The 26,055-nt window shown below is 40.6% G+C and overlaps 1 protein-coding gene across 1 annotated transcript in view; it reads right to left on the reverse strand.

Annotated features, from left to right (window-relative positions):
* LOC126455048 (uncharacterized) overlaps window positions 1-26,055 on the reverse strand; it is a 157,730-nt gene that overhangs the window by 64,750 nt on the left and 66,925 nt on the right. The window contains exon 6 of the mRNA XM_050091145.1: window positions 19,412-19,522. Coding sequence (XP_049947102.1) covers window positions 19,412-19,522 — 111 coding nt within the window. The remainder of the gene's footprint in view (window positions 1-19,411; window positions 19,523-26,055) is intronic.

Below are 26,055 nucleotides of genomic sequence, written 5' to 3' on the forward strand. Positions count from 1 at the left end.
CGGACATTAGCGAAGTATATTATTTGTCATTTATTGTAACGGCAGGAAAAATAAATGTGTCCTGTCCAGAAACCGCTTTAGTCATTTATTGCCACAAAGCCTCTCCCATGAGCATAGTGCGTGGGCGCGGCGATAAATGCCGGTTCACTGCACATGAGCGACTGTAAGTGGAGATACAACACGTTCCCGTTTCACTCTCTTTCAAATTCTAAAGGTGGCAGGGGTAAAATACAGGGAGCGAAAGGCTATTTACAATTTGTACAGAAACCAGATGGCAGTTATAAGAGTCGAGGGACATGAAAGGGAAGCAGAGGTTGGGAAGGGAGTAAGACAGGGTTGTAGCCTGTCCCCGATGTTGTTCAATCTGTATATTGAGCAAGCAGTAAAGGAAACAAAAGAAAAATTCGGAGTGGGTATTAAAATTCATGGAGAAGAAATAAAAACTTTGCGGTTCGCCGATGACATTGTAATTCTGTCAGAGACAGCAAAGGACTTGGAAAAGCAGTTGAATGGAATGAACAGTGTCTTGAAAGGAGGATATAAGATGAACATCAACAAAAGCAAAACAAGGATAATGGAATGTAGTCTAATTAAGTCAGGTGATGCTGAGGGAATTAGATTAGGAAATGAGGCACTTAAAGTAGTAAAGGAGTTTTGCTATTTGGGGAGCAAAATAACTGATGATGGTCGAAGTAGAGAGGATATAAAATGTAGGCTGGCAATGGCGAGGAAAGCGTTTCTGAAGAAGAGAAATTTGTTAACATCCAGTATTGATTTAAGTGTCAGGAAGTCATTTCTGAAAGTATTCGTATGGAGTGTAGCCATGTATGGAAGTGAAACATGGACGATAAATAGTTTGGACAAGAAGAGAATAGAAGCTTTCGAAATGTGGTGCTACAGAAGAATGCTGAAGATTAGATGGGTAGATCACATAACTAATGAGGAAGTATTGAATAGGATTGGGGAGAAGAGAAGTTTGTGGCACAACTTGACCAGAAGAAGGGATCGGTTGGTAGGACATGTTCTGAGGCATCAAGGGATCACCAATTTAGTATTGGAGGGCAGCGTGGAGGGTAAAAATCGTAGGGGGAGACCAAGAGATGAATACACTAAGCAGATTCAGAAGGATGTAGGTTGCAGTAGGTACTGGGAGATGAAAAAGCTTGCACAGGATAGAGTAGCATGGAGAGCTGCATCAAACCAGTCTCAGGACTGAAGACCACAACAACAACATTGGAACAAAAGGTGCATTTGCATATACACATAATAGCAGTGTTCACACAAATGACAACACACCACATCAACTGCCGACAAGACTTCGTAAGTTCGATGAGATTTCGTGATTGCAGCCGAATCATGCTGACTTCTTGCCACGATATTTCGGCAGGCAACCATCCAGCCATCGTCACTGTGACGGAAATTCACCTGAAGATGACTGAATGGTTGCCAGCCGAAATATCGTGGCAAGAAGTCAACATGATCCGTCTGTAATCCCGAAATCTCGTCAAACGTTCAATACGCCGCGAAAACTTCAAGAATCACAAGACTACTTAAACTCTGTAATCTGTCTTCTCTGCGCACAGAATCCGCTAAAATGTTATAAGAATAAGTAGAATAAGAGTCTATCCAGCACACCTCAATGCAAGAAATTGCAAAAATTATTCGCTTTATAAGTTCACTGACAACAGAGAAACAGGCGACAATGAAATTAAGTTATTCTGCATTGTCATTCTTTCTTCACAAAAAAAATGGCTCTAAGCACTATGGGACTTAACATCTATGGTCATCAGTCCCCTAGAACTTAGAACTACTTAAACCTAACTAACCTAAAGACAGCACACAACACCCAGCCATCACGAGGCAGAGAAAATCCCTGATCCCGCCGGGAATCGAACCCGGGAACCCGGGCGTGGGAAGCGAGAACGCTACCGCACGACCACGAGATGCGGGCCTTTCATCACAGTTACGTCGAGTAATCCGAGTTGGTCAGTTCATTGCTCCATGTTTAAATTAAAAAGCTTTGTGCTCATGTGCGGTGTAGTACGATTGGAACTGGATACAGTCTTTCTTTCTTCCTTTTTACAATTTTCTTTCTTTCTTTTGACTGTTGGTTGACAATTTTGTAAGTGCCTTAACATGATTAACAGTGAAAAAAGTAAACGTGCAAAATTAAGTGGGGAGGCATTTCGGAAATTATCGAAGGAAAGGCGAGAACGAGACGCCAATGTTCTAAAAACACTTCGCAGAGTAGATAAATTTTTCGCAAAAAATGTTGCTGCTTGACTTCGAGTTAAAGTAGTACGGATGATATTTCTGACAATGCAGCAGTCGTAAAAGGCGTAAATACAGTGGAAACAAAAGTTAAAAACGAAGAAAAGCAAATTGTTCCTGATTTCGAGTTTCACGAAAAACCGTCAAGTCAGACACTACAAAAAGAAATAACCTCGTTAGTGATGATCTTGCAGAATGGTGTGTCAATGAATCAACAATCGACATTCTCTTACAATGTGGCATTAATCAAAATTGTAACGGTGATTTTTCTAATTCAAAAAGATCAATAGGCGATAAAACCAGTTATTTGAACAAAAATGTATTTACCGTAAACTTTTAAATGGTGAATCAACTTTGCGTGATTTTGTAGTATACTCCTGTAACACCGGTGCTGTTTTTTGTGCACCATATAAATTGTTCGGAGGTAAGGCCGCGATTGCTACTAATGGTATTGCAGATTGGAAAATTATATCTAAAATTCTGAGTTATCACTCTTGACAAGAAAAAAGTCACTTGGAACAATAGATACCCATTTCGAGTCATATGTTGAGACGGAAAAAATGTACTGGCGCAGTGTGTTGAAAAGGGTGTTTGCAGTAGTGAAGAAGCTAACAAGTCGTGGATTTGCCATACGTGGACGTGTTGAAAGATTCCATTCATTACATAATGGTCAATTTATGTCTCTTGAACTTATAGCCGAGTTTGATCCTTTTCTCGCAAAACACACTGAATCATATGGAAATCCAGGGCAGGGACATACAAGTTCAACAATCCGTGATGAAATAATAGAGCTTCTTTCTGAACGAATAAAAGGAATTATCATGTTGTTGTTGTTGTTGTTGTGGTCTTCAGTCCTGAGGCTGGTTTGAAGCAGCTCTCCGTGCTACTCTATCCTGTGCAAGCTTCTTCATCTCCCAGTACCTACAGCAATCCACATCCTTCTGAATCTGCTTAGTGTATTCATCTCTTGGTCTCCCTCTATGATTTTTACCCTCCACGCTGCCCTCCAGTACTAAATTGATGACCCCTTTATGCCTCAGAACATGTCCTACCAACCGATCCCTTTTTCTAGTCTAGTTGTGCCACAAACTCCTCCCCAGTTCTATTCAATACCTCCTCATTAGTTATGTGATCTACCCATCTAATCTTCAGCGTTCTTCTGTGGCACCACATTTTGAAAGCTTCTATTCTCTTCTTGTCTAGACTATTTATCGTCCATGTTTCTTCCATACATGGCTACACTCCATACAAATAGTTTCAGAAAAGACTTCCTGACACTTAAGTCTATACTCGATGTTAACAAATTTCTCTTCTTCAGAAACGCTCTCCTTGCCATTGCCAGTCTACATTTTATATCCTCTCAACTTCAACCATCATCAGTTATTTTGCTCCCCAAATAGCAAAACTCCTTTACTACTTGTAGTGTCTCATTTCCTAATCTAATTCCCTCAGCATCACCCGACTTAATTCGACTACATTCCATTATCCTCGTTTTGCTTTTGTTGATGTTCATCTTATATCCTCCTTTCAAGACACTGTCCATTCCGTTCAACTGCTCTTCCAAGTCCTTTGCTGTTTCTGACAGAATTACAATGTCATGAGCGAACTTCAAAGTTATTATTTCTTCTCCGTGGATTGTAATACCTACTCCCCCCCCCCCCATGAACCATGGACCTTGCCGTTGGTGGGGAGGCTTGCGTGCCTCAGCGATACAGATAGCCGTACCGTAGGTGCAACCACAACGGAGGGGTATCTGTTGAGAGGCCAGACAAACGTGTGGTTCCTGAAGAGGGGCAGCAGCCTTTTCAGTAGTTGCAAGGGCAACAGTCTGGATGATTGACTGATCTGGCCTTGTAACAATAACCAAAACGGCCTTGCTGTGCTGGTACTGCGAACGGCTGAAAGCAAGGGGAAACTACAGCCGTAATTTTTCCCGAGGGCATGCAGCTTTACTGTATGATTACATGATGATGGCATCCTCTTGGGTAAAATATTCCGGAGGTAAAGTAGTCCCCCATTCGGATCTCCGGGTGGGGACTACTCAAGAGGATGTCATTATCAGGAGAAAGAAAACTGGCGTTCTACGGATCGGAGCGTGGAATGTCAGATCCCTTAATCGGGCAGGTAGGTTAGAAAATTTAAAAAGGGAAATGGATAGGTTGAAGTTAGATTTAGTGGGAATTAGTGAAGTTCGGTGGCAGGAGGAACAAGACTTCTGGTCAGGTGACTACAGGGTTATAAACACAAAATCAAATAGGGGTAATGCAGGAGTAGGTTTAATAATGAATAGGAAAATAGGAATGCGGGTAAGCTACTACAAACAGCATAGTGAACGCATTATTGTGGCCAAGATAGATACGAAGCCCACGCCTACTACAGTAGTACAAGTTTATATGCCAACTAGCTCTACAGATGACGAAGAAATTGAAGAAATGTATGATGAAATAAAAGAAATTATTCAGATTGTGAAGGGAGACGAAAATTTAATAGTCATGGGTGACTGGAATTCGAGTGTAGGAAAAGGGAGAGAAGGAAACATAGTAGGTGAATATGGATTGGGGGACAGAAATGAAAGAGGAAGCCGCCTGGTAGAATTTTGCACAGAGCACAACATAATCATAACTAACACTTGGTTTAAGAATCATGAAAGAAGGTTGTATACATGGAAGAACCCTGGAGATACTAAAAGGTATCAGATAGATTATATAATGGTAAGACAGAGATTTAGGAACCAGGTTTTAAATTGTAAGACATTTCCAGGGGCAGATGTGGACTCTGACCACAATCTATTGGTTATGACCTGTAGATTAAAACTGAAGAAACTGCAAAAAGGTGGGAATTTAAGGAGATGGGACCTGGATAAACTAACAGAACCAGAGGTTGTACAGAGATTCAGGGAGAGAATAAGGGAGCAATTGACAGGAATGGGGGAAATAAATACAGTAGAAGAAGAATGGGTAGCTTTGAGGGATGAAGTAGTGAAGGCAGCAGAGGATCAAGTAGGTAAAAAGATGAGAGCTAGTAGAAATCCTTGGGTAACAGAAGAAATATTGAATTTACTTGATGAAAGGAGAAAATATAAAAATGCAGTAAATGAAACAGGCAAAAAGGAATACAAACGTCTCAAAAATGAGATCAACAGGAAGTGCAAAATGGCTAAGCAGGGATGGCTAGAGGACAAATGTAAGGATGTAGAGGCCTATCTCACTAGGGGTAAGATAGATACCGCCTACAGGAAAATTAAAGAGACCTTTGGAGATAAGAGAACGACTTGTATGAATATCAAGAGCTCAGATGGAAACCCAGTTCTAAGCAAAGAAGGGAAAGCAGAAAGGTGGAAAGAGTATATAGAGGGTCTATACAAGGGCGATGTACTTGAGGACAATATTATGGAAATGGAAGAGGATGTAGATGAAGATGAAATGGGAGATATGATACTGCGTGAAGAGTTTGACAGAGCACTGAAAGACCTGAGTCGAAACAAGGCCCCCGGAGTAGACAATATTCCATTGGAACTACTGACGGCAGTGGGAGAGCCAGTCCTGACAAAACTCTACCATCTGGTGTGCAAGATGTATGAAACAGGCGAAATACCCTCAGACTTCAAGAAGAATATAATAATTCTAATCCCAAAGAAAGCAGATGTTGACAGATGTGAAAATTACCGAACTATCAGCTTAATAAGTCACAGCTGCAAAATACTAACACGAATTCTTTACAGACGAATGGAAAAACTAGTAGAAGCCAACCTCGGGGAAGATCAGTTTGGATTCCGTAGAAACACTGGAACACGTGAGGCAATACTGACCTTACGACTTATCTTAGAAGAAAGATTAAGGAAAGGCAAACCTACGTTTCTAGCATTTGTAGACTTAAGAGAAAGCTTTTGAAAATGTTGACTGGAATACTCTCTTTCAAATTCTAAAGGTGGCAGGGGTAAAATACAGGGAGCGAAAGGCTATTTACAATTTGTACAGAAACCAGATGGCAGTTATAAGAGTCGAGGGACATGAAAGGGAAGCAGTGGTTGGGAAGGGAGTAAGACAGGGTTGTAGCCTCTCCCCGATGTTGTTCAATCTGTATATTGAGCAAGCAGTAAAGGAAACAAAAGAAAAATTCGGAGTAGGTATTAAAATTCATGGAGAAGAAATAAAAACTTTGAGGTTCGCCGATGACATTGTAATTCTGTCAGAGACAGCAAAGGACTTGTCGAATGGAATGGACAGTGTCTTGAAAGGAGGATATAAGATGAACATCAACAAAAGCAAAACAAGGATAATGGAATGTAGTCTAAGTCGGGTGATGCTGAGGGAATTAGATTAGGAAATGAGGCACTTAAAGTAGTAAAGGAGTTTTGCTATTTGGGGAGCAAAATAACTGATGATGGTCGAAGTAGAGAGGATATAAAAGGTAGGCTGGCAATGGCGAGGAAAGCGTTTCTGAAGAAGAGGAATTTGTTAACATCCAGTATTGATTTGAGTGTCAGGAAGTCATTTCTGAAAGTATTCGTATGGAGTGTAGCCATGTATGGAAGTGAAACATGGACGATAAATAGTTTGGACAAGAAGAGAATAGAAGCTTTTGAAATGTGGTGCTACAGAAGAATGCTCAAGATTGGATGGGTAGATCACATAACTAATGAGGAAGTATTGAATAGGATTGGGGAGAAGAGAAGTTTGTGGCACAACTTGACCAGAAGAAGGGATCGGTTGGTAGGACATGTTCTGAGGCATCAAGGGATCACCAATTTAGGGTTGGAGGGCAGCGTGGAGGGTAAAAATCGTAGAGGGAGACCAAGAGATGAATACACTATGCAGATTCAGAAGGATGTAGGTTGCAGTAGGTACTGGGAGATGAAAAAGCTTGCACAGGATAGAGTAGCATGGAGAGCTGCATCAAACCAGTCTGAGGACTGAAGACCACAACAACAACAACTCCGAATTATCATTAAGTGAAATAAAATAGGCCAAATATTTCTCTATAATAGTAGATTCTACTGTGGACACTTCATATATTGATCAAGTATCTTTCATATTAAAATATGTGAACGAAAATGGTGAACCTATTGAACGCTTCCTTCTGTTTTTACCAAACCCGGGACACAAGTCCGAAAACTTAGCTGAGGCCGTGCTAAACGTTCCATTGATATTACTGACTGTAGAGACCTGTCATATGAGAAAGCAATACGTCAGGAACCTACACTGGTTTGCAGGCACGCATTAAAGAACGAAATCCGTAAGCCTTGTGCAGCACATTCTTTGTATTTAGTCGGCACTAGTGTTCAAGCTGCTGTCAGGTAGCGAGTTCAGTTCTCAATATAGTGCAAAAGCTTTTACCAAAAACACGTTGGTCAGCAAGAGACGAAGCGTGTGTAAGTCTATATGAAAACTGGGAGTGCGTTTTCAATGACCTCACACCTATTGCCAATAATACGTTTGAGTTCGAAATTAGGCTTCAGCTTTATTGAATCAACTCAGCAGACTAGAAACAGTATACATGATAACAGTTTGGAAGGACATACTCCTGAGATTTAAAAGTGTAAATTTGAAATTGCAAAGTGTAAATATTCATACTAAAATAGTGCATGAATTATATGAATCACTTGTAGGATTTACTCCATCTATTCGCGGCATGTTCGACTATTATGAAAGTAAATCCAGGGAGATTGTGACTGATATAGTGTATGAATGCACGTATAAAAGATCACGAAAACGCAAACTTTATGATGACGAAGAAGCAGACTCTGAAGAAGTGTTTCTACCTGGAAGGGAAAAATTTAGTGTCGAAACATTTCTCCTAGTACTCGACAACTTGTACGCCAAAGCAGTGAGGAGAAAGGAAATCTATAGTACACTGTTGGACTCTCCTTCACAGCTTTCAGTGATCTTAAGAGCAGTTCACCTCACGATATTGCTGAACGTGTAGCAAAACTCCAAGCGTCATATGACACAGATTTAGAGCATTCCTTCCCAGTGAATGTGTACATTTCCCGGATCTTTTGAAATCATCTGAGATTAGTGATATATCAGTCGAAATGAGCAAATTTTTATGAAAAGTGATGTTACAGTCCGTGTTTCCGAATGTTGATATTGCTCTTAGAATATTTCTATGTATGGCACTTAGAAATTGTTCAGCATAGCGCTTGTTTTCGGATCTAAAAGACTGAACTCGTACCTACGTTCTACATTATGTGAGGAGATATTGAACGTCTTGTCCATTCTTCACATCGAAGCCGACCTCAACTGATAACCGTCTGAACTATGAAGATATGATCAACGAGTTTTCTGTCATCAAAGCCAGACGCAAACTTCGCTGACTAGTTAGTTTGTTTATTTATCCATATTAGTGTTAAAATTTAAGATTATAATATGAGTTTTATTACAACTTAGAGCACATACATTGGATTTACAAACTACGTATTACCTGTTTATCTGACAATTGCCAATGGCAGAACGCGGAACTAACCTCGTTTATGTGCAGACATCAGCGAAGGCGCCCGACAATACTAAACAATACCCGAATGACCCAAGCCGCTCGGCGCTGTACAATCAAGTCAAACTGATACTGTAGTATATTACAACTGATGCGTATTCTTGGCGTCTGCTGAAATGTATAGCTATCGCGGAAATATACGTTATTGGAGAGTACGCTCACATGAAAAAGTGTTAATAAATAATGTAGTTCGGTTCTATCAATAACTACGTAAAAGCTTTACTAATACCGTTAGAAAGAGCTATCGTGAGAACAGTAGCTGCAGTACAAAACTGTTCATCCCTTACATAGATTAAAGGTATTGTGTGAGCTTGTTATGCAGCACCTAGCTATACGGGACGTAATGCTTTACACGTTAACTATTACATTACAAATCAAATTCAATTTTTCCACACTAGTCTGTAAAGTTATGTAATCTCTTATTTCGTTTCTTACACCATCCTATAGATTCACGTATTAATACCGAATGTGGTTTTTTACACTATCAAGTTATTATATCGTAAAACGACAGTTTAATTTTAATTTTGAATGCATCTCTGTATAAGTACGCATTAATTTCTAATGTATGACACGTTGGCTTAAATTTTTAGATCGTAAGACAACTTTTTTATTTTCATTCTCAACGGTTTCATATAAAAGAACATATTAAATGTGAACGTGTGACAAAAATCCGTTTTCTGCTACACGCTCTGCTGAATTTTTTTGCTATAAAAGGAAAGTTGTTTTCCTTGTGTTCGTTTCTGTTGTTCGACAAAAGAGTGTGTTCACAATGCAGTTTTAAGTTTGTTATATCCGCTGCCGTACACTAAGTACAGTTCAGGAACCATATTACATTTTGAGTGAACGCGACTAGATCGCTGACGCGGCCTTCTGAACAACGAATAGCAGAGTACAGAAACAGCTCACAGCGCACCCACCCAAAACGGCAATTGTGAAGTGATCGGGTAACAGTTATTATTCAAAACGTTTTTTTTCTGAGGGGGGGGGGGGGGGGGGGGCATCTAATATGGTATGCCTAGAGGGGCAAAATTTTTAAATCCGCCACTTGGAATGTCAAATACTCCGGGTTCTCGCATTCCACACGAGTTTATTATTGTCCGCATTCATAAACTGGTTTTGCTCGAAGTGTAGCGATCAGAAATTAACGTTATTATAAAGGCAAACAGGTTTTTTTTCATAAGATCTTCTCATTTGCTATTCACTAGCTATTTTATGCTACTAAAAGGAAAAATTAATCATTAATACACATGAAGTCTTCAAGTGAATCCTGACGATACAGTTTAGTAACATGATGGTATATACCTCTTAGGGTCCTTAGGAAACAAATAGACAGATGAGATGTCTACTGCTTGTTGTTGCTGCAATTTATCGCGCTACACAGGCTCCCGTTTGTAAAAACCATCATACAAACCAAAATAAACTACTACTATTCACTTTTGCTTTCACGATCGCGCCGAACTCAAAAAGTTTTACTTCCTGGCCGCTTGGAGCGCTGCTGGCGCAGTTGGCAACCAAATCGAGGTGAATAACCGAAGCTCACAGAGCCGCTCGCAAAACGTCGATAGCCGAAAGCCCAATACTGACGTCACCAAGCAAAAAGTAACGTGAAGCGGCGTCCACACCGCCACTGTAAATAATTTTCTGTTGGAAACATTAGGTTAGTTTAAGTAACTGCCAAACTGCCACTTTCAAGCGCTAAGTGGGTAGTGCGTATGCCTGTTTTCCGTGTTTGGTCTTTGCGCTGTTTAAACGCTTCTCGTCCCATTTCTGGTTAGATTCCCGCTCATAGTGGTGAAAACATCTGATTTACTTACCCTACTATTAACAATGACGTGTGAACGTGAAATAGCCGAAAGCGGTCTTGTAATGGTTTTAAATGATTGAAAAACGCGCCACATACAAAACATGAGTCGCGTGAAGTGTAGCCTCCGCCTCTAACTCAGATAGTTATGCTCATGCGCGAAGTTTGCAGCGCCAGATAAAATTTTCCGGGTAGATTCTCACTGCTTGCTCCACTGCTTATACATATACATCAAACAGCTGCTCCACTGCTTATACATATACATCAAACAGCCACACTCCAAGTAGTCAAAGGCGCGCACGCACACTTCAAGGAGGAAGATGTCCTCGTCTGGGAACGAAGTTCTAGCGCGCGAGGCGCTTCTCCTTCTGACATGATGGTTTGGGGAGAAAAATTCTTGGCTTTATTGTATTTGCTTGACTTTGTGCATTATATATATATATATATATATATATATATATATATATATATATATATATATATATATGAGAAAGATCAAAGAATAGTAAGAGGGATAGTGAGAGAAGTAGAAGGCGAACGGCCTAAATGGCTGGCCGGTGGTTACAGAAGTCTCCGCTACGTCTGGTGATGGCCTTGCGTGGTGTTCATTACTGAACTTGGCCCTGTAATTTCCCTAATTTTTGACTGAGTTCTCCCCTGACAAATATGTCGTCAGGAAGCTTCTTCTTTCTCCTACCCGACCGGAGCTCTTCCCACACCCACGATTCTATGACGTCAACTAGGTTGTCCCATTGGGAGGGCGTGAAAATAGGGTAAGAGTTAATCGTAGCTAACTCCTTCTTCATGATTGCTTCCATCAATATGGTACGCCATCTGTATGTGCGTAGGTCGAGCGGTTGATGGGGGAGGGGTGGCTTAGGCTGGCCGGGTGGGGTGAAGGGGTATGGGTGATCTGAGTAGGGGTATGACCCGTTTTGCAGTGTCGAGGCAATGCACTTGAGGCCTTCCTGCACGTTGTCCACACTTGGGAATGGTAGCCACAGCTTCCTCTTCTTCGTTGGCTGCACAACTTGCGAGCAGTCAGGAGGCGCGGTGGCACCCTTACGTGCAGCTGCCTCCTGGGGGGGCAGCCCAAGCGACACGTCGTCGGTATCCATTGGCGCCGCCTCCCGCACTGCTGCGGGGGACGGGGCGTCGGTTGTCTGCATGGCCGCATCGACCCCCAACAGTCGACTCACAGGGGGGGCGGCGGCGGGAACCGGCGGTTGCTTCTTGATAGCTCGCAGCTCTTCGCGCAGCTGCTGGAGCTGGCGATGCACAGCTGCGAGCTCCTCCTACAGTGCAGCCCTTTCGGCTGCAAAGGCGGCTTGGAAACCGGCCATAGCATGGTCGGTGGCGGCTTCTAGGCGGCGCGGTTCGCACCCCTCGCCGGAGCTCCACCGCAGGGCGTGGTGCGGCGGGTTGGCGGCGTGACTTCCTGAGGTAGCCGCAGCTACGCGAGTTGGCGGCGTGTAGCCCGCCGCAGTTCGCGCAGCTGCTGGCCACCCCTCGAGGCTTCGTGCAACTGTGGGTGTCGTGAGCCGCCGCGCACTTCAAGCACGCGACGGCGTTCTTGCACTCGCGCGTAGTATGCCCCAGCTGCTGGCAATTGTAGAACTGCAGGCTCTTGCTGTTCTGCTGCGTGCGCTTGCGCTTTGGCTGCCGTTGGCGGCCGCCGTTGAACCCCATCGCATGGACGAGAGCTTCCAGTGCGGCGGCAATCTGCTTCCCTTTCCGTACAGCCATGGCGTTGCGTGCGCGGTGTCGGTGACGAAGTGAGTCGCAGCGAGTCGAGCAGCGGAATGTCAAAGGCGAGAAGTAGCTCTGCTTATATGAGATTTCAGCTCCTGGCATGCGCCTCAAGCTGTCTGGCGGCTGCTTAAACGAACCTTTGTTTCACATGTTCCCGATTTTTTCTGTCCACACTGGCAGCAAATATTTCTCATTGTATTCGCTTCGTCTACAACGCTATTTGTTGTATTGTTTTAGCATTGTCTGCCACTTCATGTCTAGAGACGAGGAAACTGTAATATGTGCCGCTGCATTATTAATTCTCGAAGGTTCACACAAACAAAATAAAAGACGACATCGTTGTTCATTCGTTTTTTATTTATTTATTTACCGCGACTTGTGAGGTCGTAAGCATCTCTGTGTGTTTGGTAGTTTTACATAATAGGTTACGTTTATCAAAGGGTTTCGATACTATTTTGATGGAGAGTTTGTATGGTAGTTGGTAATGGTTGACAAAATCCGATTAGTTGTTTGAAATAAATTTGTTAGTTTGCGTACAGTTGTGGTCTGTGGTGAGCTGAAACATACTATAGAAAAACTGGCGGGAAATACTTGCTACATATGGGAACTGAATATGGAAGATTGCTCTAGTTTCCGTAATTTCACTTGGATATAATCTAATAATTTTAAATTTCTGGCAAATATGATATCACTGTTCCTTAACAAAACGATTGAAATTTCAGGAAAGCAATTACAACCAAACTTGCTGTTAGTCTTGGTTTTTTTATCAACGGGAGAGCGTTTATTTCACATTTCGAAGTAAGCTACGGCATACGACCTTATTTTCTTTTCGCAGTCTTTGTGTTCTACCAAATGTAGCAGCAGTTCTCTGCAGAGTGTCTTGCGTTTTACTGCTGTTCATGTACTACTTTCTTCGTATACTTACCAACGATTACAATAAGATCTGCAGCCTCGACCTCTGCATTTTTAAAAATTTTTGAGAAAACATAACATCTAACAACTCTATACAACAGACGACACTTTGCGACGTACATACACACATTTGCGCCTTGAAGCGGTGACACGCGATAGCTAGCCTGGAACATTTGTTTCCTTTCACCCGTGTTGACACCGCTACTGTATGATGTTTCCATGTTTCGAAACATGTTTCCAAATGGTGTCCACATCACTTAGCTGGAAAACTGTTTCAACCCAAGTGTGCACGCGTCTTTAAGTCTACTTTGCTTTTTTTCAAAGCATTATATCTTATGGGCCTTTAATATGGGGCAATAGCTCACACCTTCAGGACATTTTCGTACTTCAGAAGAAAGTAATTCGAATTATAACAATGATAGACTGGCCCACTGCAAACCACTGTTTATCAACTTAAAAATATTAACTTTTATAAACATGTATATTTACACTGCCCTGCTGCATATAAAGAGCAACTTACCAGAATACCAGCGTAGAAAAGATGTACACTCTCATGGAACCAGAAATAGTAGCCATCTTGACATACCTTGCTACAGAGTACAGATTATCCGAGTCACTGAACAGCTACGAAGTGGTGGGTATGAAGATGTTTAACAAACTGCCACTAGAATAGGTACAAGCTCCATTTGATTTATTTAAAGGCAAATTATTCAGTTGGTTAGCTGCAAATACTTGCTACTCACTTCAGGAACTTTATGACTGTAAAATATCATAGTGGTACCGGTTTGGAGAGTTCAGCATAATTTCTTTAACTGAGTAATTAATGAGGCAATGCTTTTCATATTAATTGATTTTAAATATTGCATTATATGGAAAACCAATAGTTACATATTGATCTTCAACCCATGTATATATGCTGTATAACTTGTATTTTACATAGACTTTGTCAATTGCTGTAATAGCTAAACGACAATAAAATTTCATTCAATTCATTCATTCATTCAACTAAAATGCCACTGGCTGCAGAAGGAACACACACGCTCCCACTTCTTAAAAGATTGGGACACCTTTCACCATACTTCACAATTTTTCGTTTAATTCATCATGATCATTAAATTTTGCTTTTCTCTGGGTGAACACAAAGGAAAGATGTCTCAAAAACGTGTGTTTTGACATGTAATTTGTAGTTGTGGCATGTCGAAAAATATCTCTATTACCTAGTACACAGATGAAAATTTCAATTTTTTGACGAGTTTTTATTTGCTGTTTCTTAAGAAATGATGAAATTCATTACCATAAATTATTGTAAAACATTGTATTGTACATTTAATTTCCTTCACTTATATAGATTTTATACAATTTGTCAGCGAGGATTGCGATTTTTAATCATATATGCCAATTAGATATATTATTGCTCATATTTTGGAGGGTTTTAACGATTTCATCGACCCTGCATTTTCCTCAATTTTGCTGTTTTTAAGTCTGGATCCCACGAAAACATAAAAGAGGGGTTTCGCTATATGAATTTACATTTTAAAACAATTTATGTATTACAAAATGAATCATCAGTAAACTCCATTATTCTGGCACCAGATCCTTAAAATCACTGAGTTACTGTAAAGCAGCGAAATTTTTACACAGTAAATAAAATTTCTGCTGTGCCAGAACTCTGAGCAGACACGTTACATTACTTCTCCCTTAGTGACTGATTTTTTTCAAAGTACTAAGGAAATCTGTAAATGTGTTGTAAGAAATATTGAACAGATAAAAAATTTTCTCACCAGGCAGTGGCAAGAGAACACACACATAAAAAAGTGTTTTACTTAGGCAAGCTTTCAGAGCCAGTGGCTCCTTCCACCATTTGATGAGTAGATATTTTATCTATCCAATTACATTATACTGTCAAAAATGGTTTATTTTCACTGTTGTAAGAAATATAAAAGTAAACTAATTTGACACGTAGGGTCGTGTAATATATACTATATTTTTTACTGTCACTGATTATATACAGATCTTCATTACCAAAAAATTTAATTTTCTGCTGCTTCTGATCTGATTTGTGTTGAATTGCTTCTGCCTCTTTTAGGGTATTTGTCTCAAAATGTTTTTCATCGATTAGTATCCTTTTCTTTTTCCATGACTTTTGTGCCGTAATCATCAGCTTTTGATGACCACACTCCATATCCTGAACATGCAAGGAGTATGCAGTATCCATTTCTAACACTTGAGTTAATGAGATTCTGTTAGGGCTGCATTCTCCGTCTCATGCTATTGCATTACGGCATCACAAATTTGCTGATGTAAGACAATCAATTCTTTTTTCATACTCTCAAATAGGCACTCTGCATTCACAGAGAAGCCCTCCTGTACATGTGCATTCATATGTGAGAGAAAGGCTATCATTTTTAATCATTTACATAACTTTTTCGTCGAGAAGCTATTCAAAACCAAACTTTCTCATTCTGCAAGATTTTTTACGTTCTGTTAAAGACTTGGGAAAAAAAGAATCTACTATACAGGGTTCCTCAGAATGAAAAGTAGGGTATGAAACGGACAAACTGACCAATCTACTTAAATACGCACTGAAAACAAAGAAACACATATGCCATTAAATATTACATACCCCTTTTACCTGGTTTTGAATATAACACCACACGTATGTCCACCATAACTCTCTGCGCGTTACTCCAGGTGGCGAATGAAAGCTTACATCAACTTATTCAGCACATTCAATGGGGTCTCTTCCACAGGTTTCCTTTCCTATCCTTGAGTTCACCACAGTATGAGGATGTGTAGCAAACACTTCACTCTTCAAGTATCCCCACAAGAAGATATATGGAAGAAGCCAGGAAGTGCAAGGATAAGTTTAATAGGGCAACTTTATCCAGTTTGTTTAGTTTCCATGCATTCTGCAGTTTGTAGGGTAGACCATGAGGTTACCATAGATGATTCAGAAAAGTGCTTGATGCTTGTCCTCCATTCACTCATAGGTCTGCTGCACCCTTCTTTGCCCTGGACTTTTCTTCTATGCACAAGAGGCACTAGGTATGTCTGCCAAGGCGTCTCATCCAAGATGAGCAGACGGCCTTGTCTGCGGCTATCAAGCGTAATGGCTGTAGTCGTTAGAAATTTGTGGCTCGCACTGGCACCAATGACGCCTGTTGCATGGCTTCTGAGGCCATCCTCAGTTCTTACAGGCAGCTGGTAGAGGTGGTGAAAACTGCTGGCCTCGCGCACAGGGTGCAAGCAGAGCTTCCAAACTGCAGCATCTTTCCCAAAGTTGACCCAGGATCCTTTGGTTTGGAGCCAAGTTGAGGGTCTCACCAAAGGCTTTGTCATCTCGGAGATGGTCTTGGCTGCAGATTACTGGACCTGTGTTATCATGTCGGGATTTGTAGGACTCCCCTTGATAGATCAGAAAGACAGAGTTGACGCCATAGGAGGGGAAGTGTTCATTGCAATCGACAAAAATATTGTATCTATTGAGATTGTAACTGAGTGTGATAGTGACTTTATCTGGTCACAATAACACGTCTATGAGAAACCAAGTTAATTGTTGGATGTTTTTACCAATGACCCGACTTGGCTGTGACAGTTCTAGAGTCATTCAGGGAAAGTCTATGGTCAGTTGTTCATAAATACCCAGATCATTGCAGTACTAGCTGATGGTGACTTTATCCTACCGAATATAGACTGGGATATGTATGGATTCATTGCAGGGGATCCAGACAGACTTGTGAAGTACTTTCAAAAATGTTTTCCAAAAACTGTCTTGAGCACCCCATACGCATACAAACAGGCCAGACCTTTTTGATGGTGTCGGTATGGAGATGGGAGATCATGATGTCATCACAGCAACTATGGTTATGAAAGTTAATAAATCAGTCAAAAGGGCTAGGGGAGTGTTTCTGTAGGGACCGATGACCTTAGCAGTTAAGTCCCATAAGAGTTCACACATGTAGAAAGAGCAGATAAGCAGTAGTTAGCATCTCACTTAGGCAATGAATTGCAATCATTTAGTCCTAGAGTGATGGACATAGTGGAATTATGGACAAAGTTTAAACAGACTGTAAATCATGATGTGGACAAATAGGTGCCTAGTACATGGATTAAGGATGGAAAAGACCCACCATGGTTTAACAACAAAATCTGAAAAATGCTGAGGAAGCAAAAGCTGTTGCACTTTTAGTTCAAAAGAGGACGTGCAGATGATGACAAGGATTAAGAGACATTTATGCATCTGTGAAAAGATTTATGTGCAAAGCATACAACAGCTACCACTGTCATACCTTTCCTAAAGATCTGGCAGAGAGCCCAAAAAATTTCTGGTTCTATGTAAAATCACTTAGTGGGTCTAAGGCGTCCATCCAATCACTCACTGATCAATCTCATTTCACAGAAGAAGATAGCAAAAGGAAGGATGAAGTTTTAAATTCCACTTCTAAAAAACCATTCATGCAGGAGAATCGCACAAACAAACCATCATTTGACCATCACACAGGGCCCTGTATGGATGACATAGTAATAAGCATCCCTGATGTAGAGGAACAACTGAAAGAGTTGAAAGTAAATAAGTCACCAAGCCCAGATGGAATCCAAATTCAGTTTTACAGAGTACACTACACCACCCCACTGCAGACTGTTAACAAAGATACGAGCATACGGAGTAGGCTCCCCGAAATATGACTGGCTCCAAGACTTCTTAAGTAAAAGAACCCAGTATGTTGTTCTCAATAGCAAGTGTTCATCAGAGACAAGGCAACATCAGGGGTGTCCTGGGGAAGTGTTACAGGACCATTGCTAGCTATTTTCTATATACATAAATGATCTGGCGGACAGGGTGGCAGCATTCCACAGTTGTTCCCTGATGATGCTGTGGTGAACAGAAAGGTGTCGAAGATCAGTGACAGCCCTAGACAAAATTTCTACTTAAGAGTGATGAGTGGCAGCCAGCTCTAAATGTAGAAAACTGTAAGTTAATGCAGAGGAGTAGGAAAAACAAACCTGTAATGTTTGGATACAGCATTAGTAATGTCCTGCTTGATCCAACAACATAGTTTAAATATCTGTGCATAATGTTGCAAAGTGATATGAAATGGAATGAGCATATGAGGTTTGTGGTAGGGAATGTAAACTGTAGACTTTGGTTTATTGTGAGAATTTTAGGAAAGTTTGGTTCATCTATAAAGGAGACAGCATATTGGATACTAGTGTGACCTATTCTTGAGTACTACCTGTGTGTGTGGGATATGCACCAGGTCAGATTGAAAAAAGATAATGAAGCAATTCAGAGGCGAGCTGCTAGATTTGTTACAGGTAGGTTCGATCAGCATGCAAGTGTTACGGACACGCTTCAGGAAATCATGTTGGAATCCCTGGGGGGAAGAAGACGTTCATTTTGATGAACAATACTGAGAAATTTTAGAGACCCGGCATTTGAAGCTGACTGCAGAACAATCCTACTGCCGCCAACACACATTATGCACAGGGATCCTAAAGATAAGATGAGACAAATGAGGGCACATATGGGAGCATATAGACAGCCATTTTTTCCTCGCTGTTATCTGTGAGTGGAACAGGAAAGGAAACGACTAGTAATGGCACAGCATACCCACACACCGTGCCGTGGCTTGCAGAGTATGTATGCAGCTGTAGATGTCCTGAATTGCTACATCCTCTGTACAGTCATCCAGATATCCGGGACTTGATCATGTTATTCCAACTAAAATGGCAATGAAAGAGTCACTGAACTGTGATAGAAGACTCTCTATTTTTTTAAATACACCTCAACGGTGAATGCTGAATGCTTTGAACTTCACAAGGCCATATTTACATACGGTACTCATCCCTCAATGCAGCACATGTGTACATATTTTGTGCATTTTACTACATGACTCACATTATGCTACTCATTCTGCTGCACCTTGTATATTATTGCTGCTTTCTTGTTCACAGAGTACTTTCTTTCTCAAAAGTGAGGGAATGTTGCACATATTTACAACACAGTAAGCTGTTGTGTATGCTGTTCTCCAATGTAGAATCAGTATCCTGGATTCTCAAATGCCCCACTATTTCAGCATCTCAATCACTAAATAAAATCTATAGTTCTAATCTCAGACTTAAGTTATAGAACAGTCAACAAATTAAAATTCATAAAATTATTTTGAATGTTAATTTGCTTACCTTATCAAAGCCTCTGTCATTCTATCTTCTATGTAAGTTCTTATCTTCACTTCTTCTGGTTTCTCAACTTCTTCGCATCGCAGAGGTATATGATTAAGTTCTTTACATTTTCTGTAAATGAGAAACACGACAGATTAGTATTGTTTATATCAGCAAGAAGTGATCAGCAATGAACTGTATCCGGTGATGACAACCCAGTTAAGATTAGAACCTCTATTTACTCTTTGGGAAATGTTCAACAAAACTGAGAAGCCACAGGAGTGTATGTTTTTGTGTTTGTGCTGGTGTGTGTGAGTGGGTGTACTTTAGGCAGAATATGAGCTAGTGTTTGAAAGCTAGGGTGAATACTGTTTTCTGTTAAACGTTTCTGTGCTCTACTCATCCATCCACTACAGGAGAGTGGTTGCCTTTTCCTTTTTCTATGTATTGCTCCATTCAGGAATTTCCATTACTGTTATATGTTTCATGATTCCACTAAGTATCAAAACTATTAATGAAAGCTGACACTAAGTGGGACAAATTATCATCTTTATCTCAAAACAATGAATTTAATGATTTTAACAAAAGGAAGATTGCATACAGTAGAATTCATGTTACTGTAGTAAGAGTGTATCTTTAATTACATTCCAGATCTCTCACAACGTTACATCATTCAATCAAATTCGAAGCTAGCCTTCGAAATCTTACATACCTAAAACGGATCTCAAAAAGGTTATCCTCTCTTTTACACAGTTCTTTCTATGTGCTGTGTAATTTGTGTCATATTTTCTTCTCATTACTGACGCTGTCTTATTTGGAGAAGGTGTTTACTGCCACCACTATATGACTTACAGCTGCAGAGAGCACTGCCAACAGATCTGGCACTACTACACTACAGAATCACTGGATGCTGATGATTATTATTATTATTTTGTGGTGCTCAGCAGCATTGTTATTAATGCCCTTACTGGATACTGGCACAGCTTCTCATGCTTTGAACAATATGTGTTCTCGCAAGGAAAATTATTATGACAGTTCCCAAGGACACATGGTAGTGATTTCCTTAAGAGTGTCTGGCTATGTCAACACAAATCACTGTAATGCATCTCCTTGAAGTGGTGAAAATAAGACACCACCACATAAATTGATGCCCTATCTGGTTACACTGGTGATAACATAAATTCATTTATGCAAATGTCTCCTTCATAGTACTCTTTAACATGTAATTAAAAGATTTGGTAAATCCATTATCGAAGATGGATAATGGGAGTAAATTATGTTGCAAATTTATAACTCAAGTGTAAGGAAAGTGGGCAGAAGTAAACAGCACAGAACGTCACAAATAATAACAGCATATATATTTGTTGTTAATAAATAGTTTTTGCCTCTACAATAATGTTAGTTGAGGCAAGGGACTTTACATGTGCATATGCATACTGCAAGTAAGCATATGCTGTCTCACAGGGAGTACATAGTGTACCAATATCAATAATCTTCATATTTACTCCATGTATGAATACTGTAGGAGAATAACTAGATGCATATTTCAGCATTAGGCAAGATTCTGCTAGTTTTACAATTCTGACCATTACCCAATAGATTACTTGGAAGAAGTAATCAATTATTTCCATCCTTTTTGGAGGCAAGTTCTCCGAACCCTAAGAATAAGTCTCATTATGCTGCCTGAGGTATGTATCTCGAAGGCCGTGCCACATTAGGTTAGAGCATTTCTTGCAGAAAATGAGGTCCTGGTTCAAGTCCCAGTCCATACACAGTTTAAATCTAGCAAAAGTTTCAAACCCACGCACACATTGCTGCTTAAGTGAAAAACTTCTTCACACAGCATGTTGATGCTTTGAGTCCATTCATAAGGCATGCTTGCCTACAAAATGGAATATTCAGCTGCAAACACCAATACAATTCACAGTTTAAATTTGCCATGAAAGGATTATTTCAGTGCAAACTCCACTGAAATGTGAAAGTTTAACATTTACTCTAGAGCATATGCTTGTTGCATCAATTCCATTCTGTTCTGACAATCATCCTGCACCTTCACTGATAAGTGAACTCAAGAGTGGTCGTGCTAAAAACAGATCACTCCTTGAGCTTGTAGTTATCAGTCTGATGGAATCATGACATTATTCACTATATGAATACGACTGGTAGTACAAATTCAAACACCTGTCACATCTGAAGCATTCCAAACTCATGAGATGATGTGCAACACCATACTGTATTCATGCTGATCCATAGTAACTTTTCTCAACAATCACACTGGAGTTAATTCAAAACCTGGTGATTCCACTTTAAAAGTGCTCTTGATGCACAATTGTAAATATTTAATGGTTGCGAGTGTCTTTAGTGTTTGATCAGCAATAGTGTAATCAAATAATAATGGGTATTTCTATCTATTATTTAGGTGCAATAAGTTATTACAACAGTCTGCTTATAAACTGCATTTTACTTGAGAACAGGTTTCAGTGTGACACTCATCAGTTGGATATTCTGACCTGATGTTTGATGTTCAGTTTCCCGCATACCGAATGTATTGTCTTGTTTCTTGGCATCTGCTGTTCCACACTGCACGTAAATACATCCTACCAAGCTACAGCCTCTAAGGTCATATATCGTCAAGCTCCTTTCTTCCAGAAATACAATGCTGAGGTCATGGACAGTCAGCTGACAATGAGTCATGGCTCATGAATAAGTGTCTACACAACATAAACAATTGTATTTCACATGCCACCTCACAGTGTGTGGTCGAAGGTACAGTACATACCTACATCATCCCTCCTCCCTCTACATTTTCAAGTTTCAAATGGTACAGGGGAGCAGCAGCAGCCAAGCTGAGAGGACGCGCAGCAGTAGCGCTTATGTCTTTGTTTTATTTCTTCATATGCTTCTGCAAAGAAGCGAACTGTACGTGTGTATTTTACTGTGTAGACTAGGGGTTAGAAAATTAATCATAGTTTTTATTTTAGCGTAAGTCTTGTGAACATTCTTGTGTAGGGCGGCTTCCTACTGTAAATTTTCCCATCGCCAGAAACTCCATTATGCCACTAAGTTTTAATTTTGTGCTAGTAGACAGCACACAGTTTAGATCAGTGCTCGAGTTTGAATATTTATCTTCTGCAGTAACTTTTTGGCAAACAGGATTTCTAACAGATATCTGTAAATACATCAACTTCAGTAGAGAAATTTATTTCTGTTTAATAGCTTGCTGTCTCAGACTATAGTGAGACATCTGGACAGCAACTTTGAGTGTTACTTTATTCTCCTTTGGTATATTTTGTATATATTTCAAACTCAATAGCGCCATTTGAGAACTTATATCTATTTTATACACAGTACAATATGGCTCCGAACTGTACTTGTTGTGAGTGGATACAAGGAGAGTTGGCTGCTGTCTGTAAACTGCTGGAAGCCATGTTGGCTACCATCAACAAGCTTCTAGCCAATGCTCAAAACTGCAGTGACATTGGGGCGCCAGTGAAGAGACCTGTGACATCTTTGGTGCCACTGGAATCCCCTGGTGACCCGGACGTCTGCGGCTTCTGGTGGAGCCCCTCAAGGAGATAGCAGGCAAGGCGGGAAAGAATTCCAATGTGCATTTGATACGTTTGCCCAGGAGGTCTCATCCATGATGTAGAGGAGGTCCTGTCGGTGGCTATCAAGCACACTGGGTGCAACGGGCTGCATGTAGGGGCACACACCGGCACGAATGACGCCTGCCACTTGGGATCTGAGGCCAGCCTCGGCTCCTTTTGGTAATTGGCTGATTTGGTGAAGGCAAGTAGCAATGCATGTGGGGTGCAGGCTAAGCTGCCTATTTGTAGCATCGCACCCAGAGTTGATCATGGTCCTCCGGTTTGGAGCAGAGTGGAAGATCTGAACCAGAGGTTCAGACGACTCTGTGACAGTATCGGATGTGAATTTCTTGACCTCCACTATTGGGTGCAGAATTGTAGGGTTCCCCTTAATAGGTCAGGTGTGCACTACATGAAGGAAGCACTACTAGGGTAGCAGAGTACGAGTGGCGTGCACATGGGGCTTTTTTAGGTTAGAGAACCCCTCCATTGGGATCAATGATGATTTGCCTGATAAATCAGCCTCAGAAACTCTTGGTCCTCCCAGATCAGGAATATAAAAGATTAATAAGATTCCAGAAGCGTCCCAGGAAAGGTCCCAGAATCGCTTACTGAAGTTTATAATGCACAGATAGTATTAGGAGCAGAAAGCTGGTTGAAACCAGATGTCAATGACAATGAAATCCTAAGTTCAGGTTGGAATGTTTATCGTAAGGATAGGTTAGTTGCCAATGGTGGTGGCGTATTTACTGCAGTAAAAAATTCGATAAAATCTAGCGAGGTTATCACAGATTCTGCACATGAATTAATCTGGGTGGAATTGAGTACCAAAGAATGGTCAAAAATGGTGATTGGATGTTTTTATGGACCACCTCTGTCAGGACCTGTAGTCGTAGAGCACTTCAGACAGAACTTGCAGAATATTGTCAGTAATTTTCCTGATCATGCTGTTGTAATATGGGGGTGACTTCAACTTGCCAGGAATAGATTGGGAGTGTTATGCCATCAAAACTGGTGCTAGAGACAGGGAATTGTGTGGCACTGTTCTGAATGTCTTGTCTGAAAATTATCTTGAGCAGATAGTCAGACAACCAACTCGTGAGGATGATGTCTTAAACCTCCAGACAACAAACAGACCTGAACTTATTGGATTAGTTAACGTAGAGGAAGGTATCAGTGATTATAAGACTGTGACAGCATCTATGATGATAGGTCCTACAAGGAATGATAAGAAAGGTAGGAAGATTGTATTTGCTCAGGAAGGGTGACAGGATACAAATTTCAGAATACCTCAGCAATCAGCACCAATATTCGGTGATGAGGACGAACAAATGCACAACAAATTAAAAAAATTCAAAGGTATCGTTCAATATGCCCTAGACAAATATGTTCCAAGCAAGGTTTTGAGGGATAGGAAAGATCCACCATGGTTTGATAGCCATGTTATAGAAGTGCTACATAAACAAAGAGCACTTCATCTCATCTCAGATTCAAGAAAAGTAAAAACCTAGCTGACAAATAAAAGCTGAATGAAGCGAAAATGAGCGTAAGGAGAGCAGTGACAGAAGTGTTCAATGATTCTGAAAGTGAGACATTGTCAACTGACTTGGAAGCAATTTTGGTTGTATGTAAAATCAGTAAATGCGTAAAAATCATCTATTCATTCTCTCAGAGACCACGATTCTAGACTTTCTTGAAGGTATAACTCAACATGTCAGTCTTAACGGAACTAAATCAACAGATGTAAAGGTAATATCCAGAGTACCACAGGGAAGTGTGGTGGGACCATAGCTGTTTACAATACATATAAATGATCTAGTAGAAAGCGTCAGATGCTCTTTAAGGCTACTCGCAGATGATGTGCAGTTGTCTGTACCAAAGTAGCAACGCCAGAAGATAGTAAGAATTTGCAGATGACCTGCAGAGATCTGATGAATGGTGCACTCTCTGGCAGTTGGTCCTGAACATAAGTAAATGTAACATATTGTGCATACATAGGAAAAGAAATCCACTGCTGTACAGTTACACTATTGATGACAAACAGCTGGAGACAGAATCTGCAATAAAATATCTCAGTGTAACTATCCAGAGCGACCTTAAATGGAGTGACCATATAAAACAGATACTGGGAAAAGCAACACCAGACTCAGATTCATTGGAAGATTGTTAACAAAATGTAACTAATCCAAGAAAGAAGTGACTTAAAAGACACTTGTTCACCAGATTCTGAGTACTGTTCATCTATCTGGGATCCCTGTGGGATAGGACTGATAGAGGAGATAGAGAAGATCCAACAAAGAGCGGCGCATATCATCAAGGCATTGTTTACCTGGAAAAAGTGTTACAGAGATGCTAAACAAACTCCACTGGCAGACATTATAAGAGACACATTGTGTATCATGGAGAGATTTACAACAGAAATTTTGGGACAACACTTTTCATGAGGCATCAGGCAACATATTATTCCCCCCCCCCCCCCCCCCCCCCTCCCCCCACACACACACACACACACACACACACACACACACACACACACACACACACACACACACACACACACACACACACACACACACATCTCGTGTATTGACCACGAGAAGAAAATTCAAGAAATTAGAGCTAATACAGTGGCTTCCCGACAATCATTCTCCCCATGCACTATTCGCGAGTGGAACTGGGTTGGTGGTGTCAGATAGTGCTACCGAAAGTGCGCTCCACCATACACCATCAGGTGTCTTGCGGAGTATGTGAGAGGCTTATTGCAATACCGTTACAAGTCCATTTTTGTTAATTTTGAGATACAGAGTCCTAAAGTTAAATGAGTGCTGATAAATCTGCAGTTGAGATACCAGAAATATTCAAGTATATGGCTTGCTGATAGAGATGAACCTTTCTTTCTATTTGTTTTGATCATTAATTTCAGCAGCATTATAGGCAGAAAAGTGGGGGTCATGGAGCTGTACCACTATTGAAATAAAATAAACTGAACATTGTATATAAACCTGTTAACTCTTTTATTGCAGATAATTTATATTACAGTTTTAATGTACACCTCCTTATTATATTCACATGTATAAT

Source organism: Schistocerca serialis, chromosome 1 (genome assembly GCF_023864345.2).
Source record: "Schistocerca serialis cubense isolate TAMUIC-IGC-003099 chromosome 1, iqSchSeri2.2, whole genome shotgun sequence".
Taxonomy (NCBI): domain Eukaryota; kingdom Metazoa; phylum Arthropoda; class Insecta; order Orthoptera; family Acrididae; genus Schistocerca; species Schistocerca serialis.